This window comes from Pseudochaenichthys georgianus, chromosome 18 (genome assembly GCF_902827115.2).
Source record: "Pseudochaenichthys georgianus chromosome 18, fPseGeo1.2, whole genome shotgun sequence".
NCBI classification, from domain to species: Eukaryota; Metazoa; Chordata; class Actinopteri; order Perciformes; family Channichthyidae; genus Pseudochaenichthys; species Pseudochaenichthys georgianus.
Genome location: NC_047520.1, coordinates 15522045 through 15543192, shown reverse-complemented (window position 1 = coordinate 15543192; position 21148 = coordinate 15522045). Strand labels below are relative to the sequence as shown.

The 21148-nt window shown below is 40.2% G+C and overlaps 1 protein-coding gene across 2 annotated transcripts; it reads right to left on the bottom strand.

Moving 5' to 3' along the window:
* Window positions 1-2455: 2455 nt before the first annotated feature.
* On the bottom strand, window positions 2456-19762 carry LOC117463386 (uncharacterized). Of its 2 annotated transcripts, none has more exons than XM_034105611.1 (11): window positions 19680-19762; window positions 10467-11800; window positions 9429-9670; window positions 7657-7859; window positions 7394-7554; window positions 7080-7183; window positions 6778-6838; window positions 5528-5616; window positions 5186-5308; window positions 3988-4088; window positions 2456-3881 (listed from the first exon to the last, which is right to left on the bottom strand). In XM_034105611.1, exons 2-11 carry the CDS (start codon window positions 11770-11772, stop codon window positions 3398-3400), a joined length of 2874 nt encoding a protein of 957 aa, XP_033961502.1. In that variant the 5' UTR covers window positions 11773-11800; window positions 19680-19762; the 3' UTR covers window positions 2456-3397. The 2 variants fall into 2 exon arrangements, with proteins under 2 accessions (XP_033961502.1, XP_033961500.1); XM_034105609.1 differs by lacking the exon at window positions 19680-19762 and adding an exon at window positions 12718-12859.
* Window positions 19763-21148: the final 1386 nt, after the last annotated feature.

The window sequence follows — 21148 nt, the reverse complement described above, 5'->3', positions numbered from 1 at the left end:
TGCACCGAGCTCAGAAGTATTTTTATGGGGCTCCTTCCCCTTCCAACAGGCTGTTAATATTAATCATGTCTTCATTTTGTGTACTTACTTAGTCTACAGAGGTCAACATATACCCTCCAGGTGACTTTTCAACCCAAGAGGGACCGGTAAACAAAGCTTACATGACCCTCCTTTGTTGTGTAGTTAGTTCGTTTTGTTACCTGTTTCTGTTTAATGGTGATTAAAACAAGACATATTAAAACAAGACATCTTAAAGGTCCCCTATTATACTGTTTTTCATCAATATATTATAGGTCTCAGATATATACAACAAAACATGTCTCTGAAGTATTTGGCTCGAAATACCAAACAGATCATGATGTGTAGCATGCCATAAACCCCTCTGTTTCAGCCCTGTTTCAAAAGTGCTGATTCTCTGTCTGTTACAGATGAAAATAAGGTGACACTCCAAAATCTGATCAGCTCATTTTCAGACAGGTTTTGATATAAATAGATCAGGACTAAAGGTGAGCGAATCTTTTTTCCTGAAACGTTCAGAATCTCTTTACAGAGGGGACACATGTTTAGAAGACATGAAAAAGTGGATTTTGCATAATAGGAGACCTTAAAATAAAACAACATGATAAATGACCTGGTGTGCAAATAAGTCACCTGAAGACACAATACCAAAGTATGCTTCAATGTGTGCAACAGGTATTAAGTACTAAGCCCTTTAATCTTATGCAGATGCTTTAACAAACACAAGATATCAAGTGCCAGCAGCAGGCATACAGTGAATAAAACTTTAAGTAAAACATCATTGTCTTTTAGTTGTGGCTATTTTAGCTATTTCTGATTTACACATGGTCAACAATTTCTTTTAACTTCTGTTTATGAGGGTAAAAGTGTTGTCATTTTAAGTGTAATACAATTGTCACATCAGTGAAAGCTTTTTTTTTACTTGTACAACTCTAGAAAAAAAGGGAAAGGCAGCAGAAGAGAGAAAGTGGGGATGGGTTGTGCTCAGTGGACTGGCAAAGAGCTGCTCACTGTGAAAGGGGGAATGCTCAGTGCCTCCTCTGTTTATTCTCTGCCCAGCCCCCCCTTCCCTCGCCGCATTGGTCTGATCTCCCTCTCCCCCTTTATATACGCGTTTGTCCTCGCTCCCTCTCTGAAAAAAAGCCAACATTCAGGACTGATCGCCACTCCTCCTCTGATGTCCTCCTCCTGGGAACTTTCCAATCAAAGTATGAGAATCCTGAAACAACCTGTACTCCAAAACTACACCCAACTTGTTCCCCATTCCTAATTTAGGACTGTTTACGAAGATATTGCTCTATATTTAATAGGATAGTCACTTATTGTGTAGACTCATGCTCTATATAACAGAAGTGAGAAGTGTGAATAAAGAACCTGAAAAACAAATCAACGTCAGAGAGAAAAAGATGGCAGACAAACTGTGCCTGACATGGTGGACTTTTGACAGGAGGAGGAACCGTTTGGAACCGTTTGAAGGCTGTTGTAACTTTTATCAGAAACACACACAAATACGGTTAACACACAATGCTCATAAAAACACACACAGATTCATTAAACGTTTGAAGACATGCACATGGACCTGCTTGCTCAGGCTTTACTTTAAAGAAAATAATCCTATAAAGGACATGTGGCTTTTTATATACATATTAACAATCAGACTTACATACCATACACACATATTGTTATCACTCTCACAGTGGCAGTAACACTCGTGGAGATACGGGAACAAAGAAAGATGACACACCGCCTGGAGAAATGCACTGGAGCCACCGGATAGACAAGTATGACTGAAGTTTCATTACAGGTAAATGTAGCAGAGAAGAAAGTCAGTTTAAAGATTCTATACATAAGCATTAGCTAAATAACGTTGGACAAGATGGTATATTTTGGATATTCCTTGTTTGTTTCGGTCCTTACAAATAATGCTTAAATGCATTTTTGTTTATATGCCTAATTTTAGATGAACCCCAATCTGAATTCAGCAGTCCTACTTTCACTGACTGCTTCTATTCCTGGCATCCTGCAGCACACAGTCACAAAAACACACAGTAGTTAACCATCAACAGGTAGATTCTGGGCTCAGACAGCTGTAAGAGAGGAGATGGTCTACCAGGGTCAATATTAGCCCATTATGGTGTTATATGAAAAACCTTTCAACAAGCTGTGTGTTTTCAAATGGCTGTGCGTGTGTGTGTTCATGTACGTATATCTATCTTTGTGAGGACCACAAATGTCAGATTTCAAGAGCGAGGAAATTATGGAAAGTGAGGACAATCTGTCGACTCAATTCTGCAAATATCTGTGTTACAGAAATAAAGGAACATTACGCTTAACATTAGATGAACATCAATAACACTCTGTTACGAATACGAAGCTTCAGGGGGGAAGACAGTGAGCATGGAACCAACACTGGAAACATGGAGAAACAGATACAACCTTTAAAATGTACAATAGAACAAGTTTAATATTGTTTGTTCAATCAAAAAATACCACAAGGCTACAAATATTATTCAAATGCTGAATAAACATCTAAATATGTTACCATTTTAGATTCACCATTTACAACAAAAAAATACAGAAAATAGAAGGGCATTTGGAGAGCACAGAACATCCTGATGGCCAAATGCTTTACTTTGCTGTGTTAACAAAAGTAATGTGTCTATCCGACTCTTGATCCGATTCCAAATTCTAATGGGTTCTCCTTTGGCCCAAGCTTAACCCTTTTACCATTTGTAATGATATTAGTCCCATTTGTGTTTCCCTGCTGACAAACAAACCAGTCTGAAAACATAACGTCCCTGGCAGAGGGGTGAGAGTTGGCATATTTTCGTAAGCAAACTGGAAGTTAGCATCACAAGGGTTCCCTCAACAAAAAGTCAAAGGGATTCTTCCAATGGCTTTTGGATTATTGAAGAAAATATTCTCTGTGGCAAACACACATTTATGATACTTTCATATCTTGTTCAGCAGGATTAACTCCATTAATGATTATTGAAGACAAAGGCTAACTCTAGGCTATAACGGAACTACAGCAGAGTCACATGACTCCAGGTCACCACCGCTAAGCTAAAGGCGACTAATGTTTGGCATGATGACATTTAGCAGTCTCATTCAGACACTTGTTAGCAACGGCCGTTTTTAAGGCACATTAATACTTCAGACATTTATCAGTGGGGTGTTTACTGACGTGTTTTTGTTCCTAGAACAAAATGTAAAAACATCTCTTCAGCTTGTGTTAACCACAGATCTTATTTCAGCATCTAACCAAAAGCCGAGGGAACAGGAAGTGTTCGGGGTTTAGGACTTATCCCTGGACAAAAAGTTTGATATAAAATTGAGTTTGCATTAAAAACAGTAATGCTAAGTGTCAGTCATGCTTTTAATGCCAGTTGACTGTCTCTTTCCCCCCCACCATCCCACCTCCATCTTTCCCTTCTGTGTTGCAGTAGAAGACAGTGGGGTCGGGGTCAAAAGAGCCCCATAATTGGTGGAAAGGTAAGAGGGTGGACGGCTCTCTTTGATTAGAGTCTGTATTTGTTTCAACCTGAGAGTTTGAAGCGGCGATGTTTCTGTATGTCACCACGGCGCCAGGATTAAGGACGCTGCCGTTGCTAGGAGTGATGCTGTTGGTTACAGAGTTGGGGACAGTGTCTGTATTGCTGCTTCCAGAGGAGGAAAAGGTCAGCGCTGCAGCCTGGGGGGGGAGCAGATTACCGCCCAGGGTGGAGATGAGGTTTGTGGGGCGGCTGAGAGCCAGATGCTGGGTGAAGAGCTGTTGCTGCAGCCGCCGGTCGCTCCAATCCTCCTGAGGCTGCCGGTGGATCTTCATGTGAGCGTTACGGGACTTTATTTTGTAGAACATTCTTGGGCGGAGAGAGAGGAAAAACGGGTTGGAAAAGAAGAAATCAAGAAAATATAAACCATGTGTTTGCATGAGAATGTTTATCCATTATAACTGGTTCTACTTACTTGCCACACAGCTTGCATGGGAAGAAGCTGGTCAGTGGGGGGGCAGGAACCGCCTGCTCTGGTCCAAACTGTGCTACCATTGGTGGACGGACGGGGGTTATCTATGAACACAGGACCCATTTTAAGCAACTGTGCTATAATTGACTGGCTGGGCTGCATTAGACACCACAAACAACATTATTTGATTTAACTGTTTGCACAAGAATCCAAATACTTTCTGTTGGGGAAATATTTTCCAAGGCCCATAACTTTGACCCAGTTTATCAGTTCATGCCGTCCTGACTGAGCAGTGAGCACACACTGTAACCTTGGCTGCTGTGCTCTCAGTGTATTGCCTCCCTGTTCCTGCCTGCCACCTTGAATTGCCTTGTGTTGAAAGGTGCTATATAAATAAACTTGCCTTGCCTTGCCTGTTGGCGTCAGCTGATAGAGGTGTCATGATTCTATCTTGTTATGCACAATGTTGATTATTCGCTCTGAACTAGCTAGATACATGGGTCTGGGGTAGAGTTCTTCAGAATTGGCGTGGCAACTCTAGCGTGAAGTCAGAACCTCTGACTCTTTGACATGTTTTGTGAATTCTCCGGCCGAAGCTCCAAATAAACCGTCAGTGTTTGCCATCAAAGCTCCAGCTCTCCCCGTGTCTCCTTCTGAGTCGGTGACTCCTCCTGCATTGCTACACAGAAGTTTCCCCCACACTTTCCTATGCTACTCAACCTACTCAACACTATTTGTTTATATTCTATGAGTCCTATTGGTCAATGCAGGACAGTGGAGCCCACAGGGTGTCATGGCAATTTCGATGGTTACAATATCTAATTTTCACCAGATTATTGCAAAAATAATTCATTGTGATATCTATAGATCTGTAGACCATTGAATTACGCTCGAATTTCAGTGTTGGGATGTGGGGAGGGACTGTGGAATCATAACGGCACTTACCATTGCACAAAAGGTTTACATTACAATAATGACAGGGGAAAGGGCAACAAATATCCCTAAAAAAAGGCCTTAAATCTACTAACTCAATATAATCATATGTGTAAATAACAAAGTCAACAACGGTTTGACCTAGGATAACAAAAGATAGTGAGAACTAAAGCAAAAGGCAGCTATGAAAACACAAACCAAAAGGGTCAATTTGAAAAGAGGCAAACATATTTGATCTACATTCAGAATTCCTTTTTGTGTTTCTTACATTTTTCTGCTGCTCCATCACTGCTTCTCGGATCTCCTCCTCTCTCTGCTTCTTCTGCTTGTCCTGGAGCTTCTTGCTCAGGTAGTACAATTCAACACACTGGCTCAGGGTTTTAGTCCTCACCTGCAACACAAACACACCATCAACTGATCCTCCTTTTGTTGAGTATTTCCTGACCATATGGATCACTGTGTGTTGTTTACCAGAACTAGCCTTTTTAAGTGATGTGTGTACTAGGTATGCACAGAGTTACCCTTTTAGGGTACGACACATCAGAAAAGGAAAACATTGAGAAGGTAACCATAAAAGAATGCAGCATAAGTACATGCAAAACAACTGTACCATTTTCCTTATGAGTGAAAAATCGTTCCCATAAGTCCGCAGACTTGCACCGAAGAGACTCTTTTCGCTGTCTGTCCAACAATCACTACCTGCAGACAGAAAATACGGGTGGCAGCAGTTTTTTTAGATACTTTAGTTCAGTAAAAGTACAACAATACAGAGTAAAATGATTAAACACTACAATTAATAAGTCCTGCATTCAAAACCACATATTATCAGCAAATACATTATGGTAAAGTAAAAGTGTCTTTTTGCAGGAAGATGTTACCTTTTACTATTATATATGTTTTTTTTTACTATTACTGCTGTTGCATTTTAAAACTGTTGGTTTGAAGGTTGCGCTAATTCTAACTATTATATATGCTGTTGTAAGTTTAATCTGCAGCAATGCATTATATTAAAAAAAATCAATTTTCCGGAATTCAACAGAGGACAGTACAGAACTTAAGTAAGTATTATTACATTCTACTACTTGTTGGACTTCATTCTGTGAGCTTTAGAGAGACACACAGCCTGGAGACATTCAGGGAGTTGAAAGCTGGACCGGGGGGGGGGGTCCAGAGACGTACCAGGGAGTTCAGACATCCTAAATGTTGTCAGGCTGTTGCCAGTGGGCTAAAACTGTTAGCGGTACCCTGTCTACAGAAACACACCAACCTGAGGTAACACTAGTGTGCAGAACAATGTCTACTCTGTGCTTTAAAGGGTGCCTGGTGGATTTCAATGCGTGGAACAAAGAGGGAGAGGGATAGAGTTTGTGAAAGTGGATGGATTTGGTTTCCACAAAGGCGACTATTGTACATACAGTGAGAATTGTTAAACATGTTCTGACTCACATTCTGACTTGCAGACAACTATTTGCTGTTATGAAACACTAAACACATTTGAGTTATTTTTATTTCTCCACCTATTTCTGTCCTGCAGTTGTGGTTGAATATGTAAAGTGGAAGGAGTTAACTCAGGTTAAATAAAATATATATATTTGTCAGCGCCAAAGAGTCTGATCATAATTGAGCACTATGGTTTTGGACATAAATCCTTACTTCTATTGTACAGAAGTTAGTTTGTAACTGTACTCATTTCCCATGTATTATAAATAAAATAAAACATAAAAACATTGATATCCTTATGTAAGCTTAGTGGGATTCTCTTTGCCCTCTTATCCCAGCTCTTATTGGTGTAAGACCTAGGATGTATTTATTTGTCTTATTGGACTGCAGCCTTAGGGTGATGCAAAGGTCAAAGGTTACCAGAGTAGTGGTAGTCTCCTGCAGGCGAGGGCTGTGAGAACAGCAGCATCTCCAGAGCAGCCTGAAGGAGAGAGGGATGGAGGAGGAGGAGAACAGAAGCATGAGGCATGCAATGGCTCTGAAGAGAGTTAACTGGACATCAATGAGTTAGTGAGAAAGAAAATAGTAAGAAATGACAATAAGTAGATGAGTAAAGATGCATGGAAGTACGACCCAAAGGATGGAGGCATGATTAAAATGATGGGAATAATTAGTGAAGAATTAAGAAAGAAAGACAGTATTTATATTTCCTCAGTGCTTACCATTATGTTTCCCTGACAGAAGTGCAGACAGTGCAGGGCCAGCTCTGTGTTACTGCCCCCTCCTGGCACACAGCTGGAACTGCACATGGACAACAGCTTCTCCACTGTGCATGCACACACACACAGAGCAAAACAAAAAACGTTTTCAGCATCGAGTATAGCAGAAAATGGACTCATTTAAAAACATTGATTGAGGATATGATTATCTTAGCTTTGACCATTGAATAAATGAATGAGAATTGATTGGCATTTCCTGCTCAAAGCTGGTTATTACATGTTTGGGTTGTTAAGCTGTATTTCAGTTTGCTACTTACCTTGGTCTTGTACATTTGTATTCTCCTCCAGCATATCCCATGGTTTCCAGAGCAACTGTTCCCTAGACGATTCCTCTTCTGGACACAACATCCTTGACCCTTCCTCATCCACAAAGCATATAGGAAGCTCTGCCTGGAAATCATGACCCACATTGACATACCTGGAGGGAGAAAAATAAGCGAAAAAAGAAAATCTAAACATTAATAAACTGATCTAAATCTACAAAGAAATACAAATTAAATACAATAAATGTTTTACTTACAGTGACACACTTTCATCTCCCTCATCTGGACATGCTGTTTCCTCCTCTCTGTGATTGAGAGATGAGATGGAGGAGTAGAGACCCGTTCCTCTACGCACTGGATTGAGGAGCGGTTGAGGAGTGTACCGGCCTCTCCTCTGACCTCTGCTGAAGTGAAGGACGCTGGGAAATGGAGTACCAGTGTGGATTGGAGAGACTTGTTGCTGTAAGAACAAAAGGGAAAGTCATTTCAGAGTTATCCTTGTTCTCTTTTGATTAATGCATGGTCAAAACAAAAGCCAGAAAGAAAACTTAAGCAACTGAAGTTCTAAAAGCTAAAGAATTAAGACGACCTACATTTTTTTTGGATCAAGTCCCGAAAAATGGATTATCGACCACATTTCCATTTAATTTATGCTCATCAAATGTTCAAAGACCAACATTTATGACAGTATTACCTGGCTTAGACATTATCACAGTGTTACCATTACACCTGAAAATGGGTGAATAAAAAGCCACCATGTTCCCCCACAACTTGGCAACCCAGTTATCTAAAATGTTGACTTAAGCTGAACGTCAATGCATGAACACAAACCTGCTATTGCTCTTGTTAAGCCCCAAAGACCCCTGGCGGGACACTGTCTCAGGGCTTCTTAATATTTAAAAAAAAAACGGGAAGAAACTCAGCTAACTGATGATACGAACCATTTTTAACCGAAACAAAACACAAGTCTCACAAGAAGGGTCTAAATGAGCCCTGAGCGAAAACATGCTAACGCACTTAGCACAAAACTCTAGGTATAAATCAATCGATATACTTATTGGATCTGCACAAACAAGGTTAGCTAACATCCTGAAATTCCACAGATTATAGAAATATAAGTATCATCACTAAGCGATCAGAACTCGCGACAGAGGAAGCAAATACAGACAACACCCGACGTAGCTTTAGGTAGCAAAACACGGAGATATGCTCACCTTTAGCTGTTATTCTGTTATTCTGATCAAAAGTTGTGTTCAATGGCATTAAAACGAGAAAAAACGCGACTGAAGGTTAATCCATAGGTTAATCCAATGTGTCTGTCACTTTGAAAAAATTATTGATAATCCATAATCCCATTTTTATGCAAAAATCGGAGAATTAATTTTAGCTGCTAATGGTAGCCTCCAGAGTCTATCGCAGCTTCCGGTTTTGTTTACGCGTCACTCTCACTCCTTATTTGGTAACGTGTGTGTATGTGGAACCCCCCCTCGATTATATTGGCTTTAGCGGTTAAAAAGAGATGTCAATCATCAAAATCGACCAATCGACCAAGAGATAGGTCAAATCCACCCAAATGACCCCAGAAGTGGGTTTTTTGTGCTAAATCTCTCTAAAAAGATCAAATTGCACTTGTTTTGCATCAATCTTTGATACAGGGTACTTATGTTATAGTTTGGATTCCTAAAGCTTTTAGTCTACTAGCCCATCATTCAAGGGTGGTTTTCACTATAAGTAATGTGGTTTTTTGGACGGACACAATCATTTAATTTTTTTTACTATGTTCAATCTGAATTTACTTTAAAATAAAAAAAATCTATATTGATTCTGACTCTTCTACATCCAACTCACAGGTTTATCACTGCTTTGAGAAAAAAGATTATTAATTTTCCCCTTTTAGAAGTGTAGTTATGGTAATTTGTTCTGGGAATGTCATTTTCGAGCCTGAGACCTGGAAAACAGGTTAAGAAGAAATAAAGAAACGTATTCTCCAAAAATGTCTGTTTCCTTGAATTTGCTTGGCGTACTGTACCTGTAGCTGTGCTTGTTTAAGATTGGCTTCTTCTCGCTTCACTTTCTGGGTCACAATGTAAGGGGCTTTCTTTTCTGCTGCCTCATAACGTTGGTCTGTGAGGTGAGGTGGAAGAGAGGGAAGGTGGAAGGCGGAATAGAGGGCTGGAGCACTGGAGGGACCGAGGGCTCTGGATGGATGAATGGATGAAGGATGGGAGGTGGAGGAGAGGAACGGTGATTCTGGAGACTGAATGTGGGAGGCTGGAAAAACGAGAGGGGAGGAGGACAAGAAGAGTGGATGTCAATGCTGCATGATAAACTGCTGGATCATTTTGGGTGTGGCAGAATACATCACTGTTTTCTGTGCAGACTTTTAGAAACTAACAGAATCTGCTTCGAATCAATTCTTGTAAAAAAAAATACACATTCAAAAGCACGCATTCAGTGTTATGGGCTTAAAGGTGATTATCGAATTAACATGAAATGAAAATAAGAAAATGTCTGTTAATAAGAAAAGTGAAAACGTAATTTGCATACGAGAAATGTCACAAGCTCATCTACGAAAACCCACATGTCCCGTAAACATACATGTGGGTTTTACCTGTGTTTTTTGGTAAGTGAGGGTAATAAAGTTCATTTAAATCAATTCATGTTTTAGTATGTTTTCTATTTCACTTATGACCAGGCTTGGGGGGTAACCGATTAAACGGGATTACAAATTAGGATACAAAATCAAGTTTACTGTATTGCTTTTTTCAAACAACATATCTGGGTTTCTCTTTTTTAAGGTCATATTATTGTGTTGCCTTACAGAATACACTTACACAAGAAAAAATATCTTCAGTTTTTGCATATTTGATATTTAGGTAATGAGGTTGCGTTACTTAATTATGTGATACTTTAATTAGGTCACTGCTTGCTTTTTTTAACAGGTATTTAATATTGTAACAGGATACATTTTTCCCTCTCAACCCTTGGTATCACAGGCTCTGGATGAACCCAATGTTATCCCTACTATCATACTTTTATTTACAAAAATGTGCACACAATGTCCTACCTAGGATGTTGCCATAGTCATTGCCATGGGAAGGTCTCAGGTTGCCCTCGGTGATGCCGGGGTCGCCTGACGTATGTGTAAAAGTGTGTGACATCACTGGAAACTTCCATATCATCCCAGAGGAGTGGATAGAGGGGAGAGACTGAAGGTGCGAAGGGAAAAACTGTAGTGAATCCCCCCACTGAGACACCGAATGTCCGGACACACCTAACCCACCGGGGGAGTCCATTTTGGAAGGTGAGTGGGAAGGAGGAGGCAGAGGCGTGGGAGGGGGACTGAGAACTGAAGACATGATGTGAGATGATGTGGGAGGAGAGGGGTGGGCGGGTGAGGAAGAGGTGCAGGGCGGCAGGTAGGAGTCAAAAGCACAGCTGTGCCTCGGCTTATATCCGCGGCTTTCTCCTCTCCCTACTCCATATTCCCAAAAGGAATCTCCACAGGGGATCATGGGAAATATTCTCTTGCGCTGGGAGAGGAAGGCCTCGGAGAAAGAGTCCAGTTTCTGAGTGTCCTGCGTCAGGCATGCTGAGTTCAAAGTGTGTTGGTCTGCTGCTCCGCTCCACCTGCCTTCCCCGGGCTGACTCGACGGAGAGACACTCACCCAGGGTCCCTCACCCTCTGCCCCCTGAAGCTGATCCTCCCCTGAGCCACAACTGGACCCATAATCCTCCTCTCTTCCTAGATAATGATCACCAACTCTTGAACAGTCAACGCTGCTGTCACTGAAGCTCCCCGCTGCAGTTCTGTTGTAGGAAGTCGTTTGTTTTGTGAAGTGGCTAACGTTAGCTTCTCTGTTGTAAACTGCTTCGCCTTTAGCTTCACATGTAACATGATTATAACAGTTTGCTCTGAGTTTACGTCTCGCTCCTTCCTCGCTGGTGTAAAAAACATCATTACTGTAACAATCCGCTTTTTGATACAAATCATCTGCAGTGTTTTCACAACTCTCCCCGTTCTCCCAAACTTCCTCTTTTTTCACGTCATACCAAGTGTCCGAAAAATTTCCGCCTAACCCGCTTTCCCCCCCTCCCAAGTTAGCATCTCCATCCAAGCAGCTACTACTTGTGTTGAGGAAGCCTCCACCACTGCTCCCTCTCCTTCCCCCTGAGGAGGTGTTTGAAGACAGTAAAATATTAGAGGATTCTTCCCCTCCCCTTCCATACTGCTCCAGAGGGTCCAGGGCAGGCTGAGAGGACGGGTATCCCACTTCGGGGCTTTGATGGCCGGGCAGCGTGAGGTGAAAGGATGGGTGGTGGCGATGGTGGTTGAGGTCGGGGAAGGATTGGGTGGATGAAGAGTCGTCCATGATGGATCACTGCGTGTAGCTAGAGTGCCTACAGGAAACGGACAGAAGATTGAGCACATTTAAAACAGAATTAAGTATAGTGTGACTCGTCGGCATGAAATTCATGCATGAAATTTCAATATTTTAGGATTCAGTGCTTTCACATTCAATAGCTCACATTTAAGACGCTTCCTAGATACTGCGACAAACACCAGGATTAACAAATTGTAGAAAACTACTGTAAACGCTATTAGTTAGCATTTACGGCAGATAACTCGCAACTGCACTTTTCCTGTACAACCTTCATTGGATGCTTGCTTCCTAAATTGGCATTTAAAACTTTGACAACCTCTGATACAAAAATAAAAAATGTCACAACAATTAGAGCGAATACTGCAAATTCTGTAACCCATCAAATTCCAACCTAATTAGCAGTTGTCACTCGTCTCGTGTCCTGTGTCATGACATTACCAGGCAATGCAGGCAGAAGGTTTAAAGTAATGGCGCCTTTTAAGATAAGCCGTTTTTAGCATGCGTATTCCAGCAGAGCATGCGCGCTTACCTCGATTTATGCCGTTTGATTTAGTTTGTCAGAATAAACAGATTAAAAGACAAGTGACAGCGTATCACTCTGACTGCATCATAGAAGAAAAACTCGCCAAAAAGATAAAGAGAAAGCTTTTCTGTCTTTTGAAAACCATTTTATTTCCTGTTAATACTTTTATTGACTTGTTAAAAGGTAACGGTAAGTACCGAATCCTCTTGAAGTTTTGTTGGTTTTTCTTTCTCTCTTTCTTGAAATCACATTCAGATCTAAACAGGACAGTGAGTGAGTGAGTGAGTGAGTGAGTGAGTGAGTGAGTGAGTGAGTGAGTGAGTGAGTGAGTCAGAAAGAGAAAGAGCGAAGGCAGATGAGATGAAGAGACAAAAACACTGTATAGGATTTCAGGCTTGTTTGTTCTTTACCAGTCTTTGCTGCTTAATTTCCTTTTCACATAAGTTCCTCCACTGTTGTTCATGTTCTCGGCTCCCGGTTGCTCTTCTGATTGTCGTCATGGTACTCTGAACTTACTTTGCTTCGTCTCGAGAGTCTGTGTGATTATTTCCCCCTTCAGATTTTCTTCCTCTCACATAGTCCTTCCTATCTCTCTCTCTCTCTCTCTCTCTCTCTCTCTCTCTCTCACACACGCACATAGTCTATCACAGAAGCAAAATGTAACACACACACACATTTACAAATAGTTTCTCACTGAAACACACACACACTTGCAGGTGTCAAAGGGGACTAGAAAGTAGTGATGTTGCCTATCTGCCTATTCGTCGTCGTCGTGGTAACCACATCCTGAGGAAACAAACGCTGACGGATCTCCCTCCTCTCAGCTATCTTTATCTTTCTGCCCCCCTCCTCCATCTCTCTGTCTCTCTTTCCGTCTCTTTCCCCCGTCCTTATCTCTCTCTCCGTCTCTTATTCTCTCTTTCTTTCTCACCATGCCACTCATTTGTTTTCTCTCTAAAGTCTTTAACCTGCTTTTTATCTGTCGTCTCATCTCAGTCTTTGTGCTTTGTGGTATCGTCTATGTTCTTTTTTAGTGTCCCACTTGTGGCGCAAATGAATTATTTAAATAAAGAAAAAGAGATTTACCGATGTTGAGGTACTAAAACACTTGTACAAAATGCATTTCATCCTAAAAACGTTACAATCAGCAGTTAAAGTAAATGTACGTTTGATACCTTTCACATCATATATGATATACATGTATCATAGTGGCTGTATGTATCAAGTACTACTTTGGTTGACCTTTGTAGGGTTTCGTGACTGCATAATGTGTCATAAAGGTGTGTGTATGTGCGGAAAATCCATGTCCGTCTTTCAGTCCTCTACATGAGTGCTGAATGTTCGGCTACATGCAGTGTGTGTGTGTGTGTGTGTGTGTGTGTGTGTGTGTGTGTGTGTGTGTGTGTGTGTGTGTGTGTGTGTGTGTGTGTGTGTGTGTGTGTGTGTGTGTGTGTGTGTGTGTGTGCGTGCGTGCGTGCGTGCGTGCACATGTGTGTGCAGAAGTGTTAGCGTGGATGTTTACCAGATCAAGATTCTCCAGCTGAGTCAGCTGACAGGAAGTGAGAGAGAATGAAACAGGAAGGAAGACGGCGGCAAACGATGAGGTTCAGGGAACCCTCTAAACACCCTGCAACCCCACCTTCTCACCCTCCCACTCACACACACGCACTCACACACACCTTTAATGTGCCCATAAGCCGTTTTCTACCTTTGTTGTCATATATGGTTTTAAAACACCTACGCAAGCACAAGGAACCTCAAACACGAGCAACTTCAATAACACCCCCAACACTACACTCACACACACACACATTCGCACACACATGTCTGTTGAGTACAGACCAGACTAGGTTTGAATAGCAAATCTAAAAAGATGTTGCTGTGAAAAAAGTAAAAACTCAGTAAAAACTCATCCACAGGTGAATGAATATTTGGAGAATTTCACTTGCATTTTTGCAGGTAACCTTGGTGAAACTAAGTCCTTTCATACGTTGTTGATGGGTAGCTAAATGCTAAAGCAATTCAGACTTTTGTAAAGTATCTGTTATCAGAGGAAATGATTGAAGAAAGCAGTACAAAGTACAGTTTTCCCCTGAAGTGTAGGGGAGAGATGTCTAATAGGAAAACGTAATTAAGTATCACTGGTGTTATAATATAAATATGATAAACTATAAATGTACAGAATAGAATCTCCCCAAAATGTTCAAGAAAACCACTTAAAGTAAATACACTTTTTCTAAATCTGGAAAAACGGTGTGAATATTGTATCGGAAACGGCAGCAATCTATATAAATAACTGCATCATCGGCAAACATACTGTATCGTTCAGATAACAGTTCATATCTCCAAAATGGTTATTGAACATGAATTCGACCAGAACAATCTCTAATTGAGTTGATACTGAACTTGTCATTCAGTCATGGGCTTTATCAAATGTGCAACAAGTGATAACATTGAATTCATCAAAAAACCTTAAAGTTGTGAGTGTTTGTGAAAAATGACACAGCAATCCCAAGCAGTGCCCATCTTTGAGTGTGAGATGGACCTGATTGCATTCAAACGTGTTCAAATCCTAAATGTGTTCACGTTCAATTTAGCTGTAATTCAAATATAACAGATAGGTATAAATCACAGTTGCGCCGAACATGGAGGAAGCTTTATTATAGTAGTTTGCTCTATAATCCACCTAGAAACGTTTCAAAGTGTCGACGTGTGTGTGTGTGTGTGTGTGTGTGTGTGTGTGTGTGTGTGTGTGTGTGTGTGTGTGTGTGTGTGTGTGTGTGTGTGTGTGTGTGTGTGTGTGTGTGTGTGTGTGTGTGTGTGTGTGTGTGTGTGTGTGTGTGTGTGTGTGTGTGTGATCATGTAAATGCTGAGGTCAGTCATACAGTGTGTACTTTTCATAGGCGGAAACCTCAGCATTCATTGATGTTCATGTTTGACAGCAAATAGTGTCAGATGGCCTGGTGATATCTCATGAAAGTATTTTAAACAGAAGGATCTATGAAATTCCCCAAAACGTCTATCAATACAAAAGTAAATGGTGGTGTCGATGTCATCTTTAGATTGCTGTGATAAGACTCAAGAACCAGGACGATGATATTTATATCCTCACGCTTGCAGCTAATCAGCGTGCAGTCTTTCTGGTAGTGAGGATTCTGCTGCTCTAAAGTTTAAACTAATGTAGTCAGATTCCTAAAATGTGAACCGAAAGAAAATGAACACTGCGTATTTCCGAGACTCTTAAAAAGTTGTTCATGCTCACCAACATGGCGATCACTTGTCAAACCAGTGTGAATTCATGTCAGCACAATTGAATCACTTACTTAAAGATGAAATGATGCTCTTGATACAATGAATACATAAAAGACGAAATAATGCAAAGTTTGACGCCAACTAAAGTGTCCTTAACTAAAGTGCTTTATTTCTTTCGTCTATGACTTTTTAGTTCATATTTTACACCGTTTGATTCTGACATGCTCTGCTAATGGACTTATGGACTTAATGGTCTCCTGGGTATACGCATAACCTTGAGAAAACAGCCGAATGAGACAAACGTGTGAATGAAAGGATGTGAGAGGATGGGAGTCGGGTGCGGAGGAGTTTGCACGGGGGAGACGCTTCTCTAGTTCTCTCTCAAATTCACCTAAAAAACATGCGGGAGCAGAGGAGGGGGAACGAGAGATGCACTTCTGGACTTTTTTTTTTGTCCGAGAAGTCTCTCTGTGTGTCTTCCGTCACTGAGAAAAGAAGTGACGACTGGCGGGGAGAAATCTACTGAATGGATGGGGGACGAATCAAACCACCAAATAGCATGAATCATTGTGAATCAGAAAACATGAAACTGGCTCTTTTTGCACTAGCCGTGTCAAACACATAAAAGCAATCGATAGTCACTCCCGCTTGATAACCTTGTTACAAATCGACGATGTTTCATGCTAACGCTGAATGTGTTGGAAATGTTTCAACAGTTTGAGATTTTTGAATGTTCAAATGAGATTGAGAGAAAGCACGACGGTTTATATGAAATACGGAGCACACAGAGGTGAACCTGCTGTCAATCTGTCCACAGGTGAAATAGATTATTTTATAAAGTTAGCATTTTCCTTTGAAGCATCTTGAAATAAGACGGAGATCTCAAAATGATGTGAACAACTTGAAAAAAGGTAATGAAGGTAAATAACGTCGAGTCACATTCTATACAATAATAGCTGGATAGATGATGGAAAGGTGTATTTGTCTGAATCTGAATTCACTGAAATGACGTTTGTGCAAAGCTTCGGAGCTTGGAAATGATCATTTCTGTGTCTCAGCATTTTCTTTTTTGTATTTGGAATTAATAATCTGTATTTCAGTTTTACTCTCATGCAAACCTAAGCAAAGATCACATGTATGCAGAGAAAGCTTCTGGACAATTCTAAAACAGCTTGATATTTGATTCATTTTAACAAAGAAATAATGAGATATTTATCACTTTGTTTTACTTTAATGCATTTGATGCTCACAAACCCATTAATGCGGACCTGAAAATCACATAATGTCTGATAAAGAGCTTTAAAACAAGATCATAGGCCCCGAGAGTTTTTTAGAAATGTGTAGCATTGCAATCACATTTCTGAAGCCCGCTTTATATTATTATCTATATTACGATATAGGTTTAATTTGCAGAAAATGCACTACTAAACATGAGTTGCCAGTAACATTAATAATAGAGTATACAGTGCCATTACATTTGACAGACAAAAATATATGAATCTCACATTATTCATTTTCTAAATAAAAATGATGTGATTAAAGTCGCAACACATTATCGTCATTTTGGTTTGTATCAAAACAATGTGATTTAATTATATTTGTTAAACATAAACCTATGGTCTCGGATACTGGGAAAATATAATGAACCTGTAGATTAACATAACGCTTAACATTGTTACATACCACTAAGAAATACAATTCAAAGTCATTTTCCTGGAGCTTAGGTTTTAAAGGCCGCCTTTAACTAATAAATTATCAAACAATTTGGACATCTTGGCTATAATATTTATTTGTTTTTGTGCTAGATTAAAAACGGCCAAAGTGTTTAATCCTTCTAAAGGCACTGCAATAAACGCAGCCAATTATGTTATGAAGGATTTGTTTAGTTTGTTTGTAGTGTATGATGTATGATTTTCAGCCTAACAATACAATGGAGTTATTAAGAAAATATGACAAAGTCAAATAGAAAATAAATAACTGTCTAAAACTGTTACATGCATCATTCTACAGCCTATAATCAGACTAATCAGCGCAGATTTCACAATACAATCGCTTTACAAATGACTAAAAGATTGCATACATTGGAAATCCGATTAAGTGTTTTATTCAATGTGTGACAAGCAATTTTGCACACTCAGCAACAAACGCTCCATAGAGATAAAGGAACTTTGCAGGCTCCTCCGCAGCGATGATACCAAATCAGGAGATGAATATTTGAACATTTGGAAAGCCCTGACTGTTGGAGTTTCTGCCTCAGAAGCTCAGCAGTGATGGAGCCGCAGGTTTCCATGAGTGAGAAGGGAGACACTGATCCTTCACCAGAAAAAATGTCATATGACGTCTGAGGAAGTGTATATCAGAAGGCATGTGGGAAACCAAGTGGAACAAGATCTTGTGGCCTTATGGCACACAAATAAAAACACTGCAAACCAGCAGAAATACACCGTCTCCACCCTGAAGCATGGTGTCGCAGCATTATGCTGCGGGGATACTTCTCCACAGAAAGCCTGAAGAAAATAATAAAACCAAAGCTACACTGAACTTTAGTCACCGCCTATGTCAAGTTGCACTTTACATCCACGTCCGTCCAAACTGTCATTCAACATTTTTCACCTATAAGACATGTGTTTGAAATTCTAACTAATGAGTTAGAACCAATAAACGGTAACATCGACCTTGACCTTTGTCCACCAAATTCAAATCAGTTCATCCTTTGTTCCAAGTTTGCGTTTGTGTTACATGGAACGGCGCGGAGACATAAAAGGATTCAAATCAACAAATAAGCATTGTGCTGTTTCAAAACTCAGACCTCAGTTTATTCCAGAGTATGCGGCAGAGCTTTCAAATTGCTGTGTAACCAAGGAAGGCCTTAATGCTGCTTAACATCGCTTGAGCATTTTTGCAAAGAATGATGGAAAACAATTGCCGCGTTGAGATGTTCAAAGCTGATACAGACCCAAGACTGAAGTCTGTATAATAACTGGATAAAACAATAAACAGGGGGATATTTGGGGGGATTTAGAGCCTCTCTGGATATAACTGAAACATACAAATCTTCTTCCGTTTCCTAATTTCTTCCAGATAGAGTGTGGAAGCCCATCAAAGCCATTTAAAAATACTATTGCAACAACAAAGCAACTTTATTCAGTTTCCCAAAAAAAAAGAGGGAAAAAGGTTCAATACAGATGTTTTTTAATTCACGCCTTTGTTGGCACAGACGCTAAAGTAAAACAAACAGAAAAGCGGTTGTTGCCCCCGTTCTGTCTGCAGATGTCAAAGGAGGTCACAAACTGGAAGGAGGTCAAAAATAGCAACATTACAAACTCGTCTTCTAATGTTTTGTCTGCCTCATTCAAATCAATTTTGATAATTGTTCCTCTTTGACCCTATACAACTACGACAAAACTACAACCTCCAAAATGACTAAAGATGTTGATTATACTTCTTAAACAATTCAAACAAAATCTGACCATTGTGACTTTAATTAGGTAGACATTAATACAGGGATGTTAGATTATTATAGCATAACAAATGAACTGCAAACTCGAATCGAAGCATAGCCTTTGTTTAACTGTACCCAGGTCAGGGGTACAGTGAAGCCTGGGCTTATCATATCATGATATCTTTACAAAGTCTCGACAATGAAGACAGACAGGCTTGTGGTTTTAAGCCTCTCTGTTTAAGAGCGTGTTTGGTGTAAACACCAAGATGTTCCATGAAACAACACTGTAATGCTACAAGAATGAGTAAGATCTTTTTGTAGCTTCTCATGCAATGCAATATGCATCTACATTGACTTATCAATCAGATGTATCACATATTCGCGAGGAGCACATATCCGAATCAGAATGGTACTTTCATAAACGTGATTTCGCATTTGTGACTTCAAATTGTTTTTAGATTGAACTGGATTTATCATTAATTCATTTAGCAAACCTTGTGTTCTAAGTTAAGTTCAACTCATCATTTAACCCATGACGTTGCTTACATCTACACACTTGTTCGTAAATTCCAGGGGCATAAATAGTTATAAAAAGTTTTCTTTGGATAAAAGTAACTCTGAAAATCGCCTATTTGTGCTTAAACAATCATTCAAAGGAGGATAAAAGTGTGTTCTTACCTGTTCGGCTGTCATTCCGATCAGGAGGCGGTGGAGTGCATGTGTGTATGATATTCTAGTAGGTACACATGTGTTTGAGAAAGGGGGAGGAGAGAAAGAGAGAGACATGTAGCTTTACAAAGTTGATCTTTCAGTCTTCCATCCACTTTGTCATAATGGCACTGTGTGTGTGTGTGTGTGTGTGTGTGTGTGTGTGTGTGTGTGTGTGTGTGTGTGTGTGTGTGTGTGTGTGTGTGTGTGTGTGTGTGTGTGTGTGTGTGTGTGTGTGTGTGTGTGTGTGCGTGCGTGCATGCGTGCGTGCGTGCGTGCGTGTGTGCGTGTGTGTGTGTGTGTGTGTGTGTGTGTGTGTGTAGAGCTGTGTCATACTGATGGTGGAAACAAGAGAAAAACACCCTAGTGTGCGGCTTCAACTTAACACACAGACATACAGTAAGCTACATACACACATACACACACTTTCAGTTTGAGTGTTTCTTCTATCCGGTTTTTTCAAAGGGCCACACACACACGTATCCTAATGTTGGACACACATATATAGCTAATGAGGAACCCAAATGCATGCTAATACAAAATAATAACTTTAACATTTTGGAAAGCGGTTTGTCCAGGAGATATTAAGTTACATTTGAAGAGGTCTGAGGTCAGTTATGAGAATGTTATATGAAAGTATCCACCTTAAATTATTTTTATGGGTAGACATTTGCACTTTTGTCCTTTCAAATCTCATAAACAGTAAAAGGATAGTTAAAAAAACTGCAGTTGTGGAGCCTTGTTCTAATTTTGGGGGAGGGGGGGGATAATGAAAAGGTTTAACTTTTTTATTTTCTTTGTATAGAGTTAGATGATCATTATCACTTGTATATTTCTCAAAGAAGTGTATTTAGTTTGAACTTTTGTCCCATTCCCTGATAAATTAACATGTTGACATACCTTGAGTTGAGGCTTGATGAATGGATGAGTTAGCAGGAGAGGTAGATGTTTGGATTTCCGGATGAATATTTGCAGGAAAAATAAGTTCTAGTTTTGGGAACATTTAAATATAAATTATGACATTCATTTGATTCCTTGCTCAGAGTGAAATGAGAAAATCAATACAACTTGTGTGTTAAAACAGTACATAGGTAGCTGCAGCAAGCAGCAGGTTAGCTTAGCTTAGCACAAAGACGGGTAACAGGGGGAAACAAATAACCTGGCCCTGTCCACAAACAGATATGTGCTCTTTCTTAATGTCGGTCCCATTCCCTGAGAAATCTACAATTGTATGTCCAATGGTGGCTAACTGAGAAGGAGTTAGCAGGAGAGGTGGTGGATGTTTGGATCCCAGTCAAGTTCCTGTCAAGTTGCATTCAAGTTGCTGACACAATTGCTGACACAATTTTCAATTTCCACACGGCATCTATTGCACGTCTGTCCGTCCTTGGAGAGGGATCCCTCCTCTGTTGCTCTCGAGGTTTCTCCCATTTTTCCCT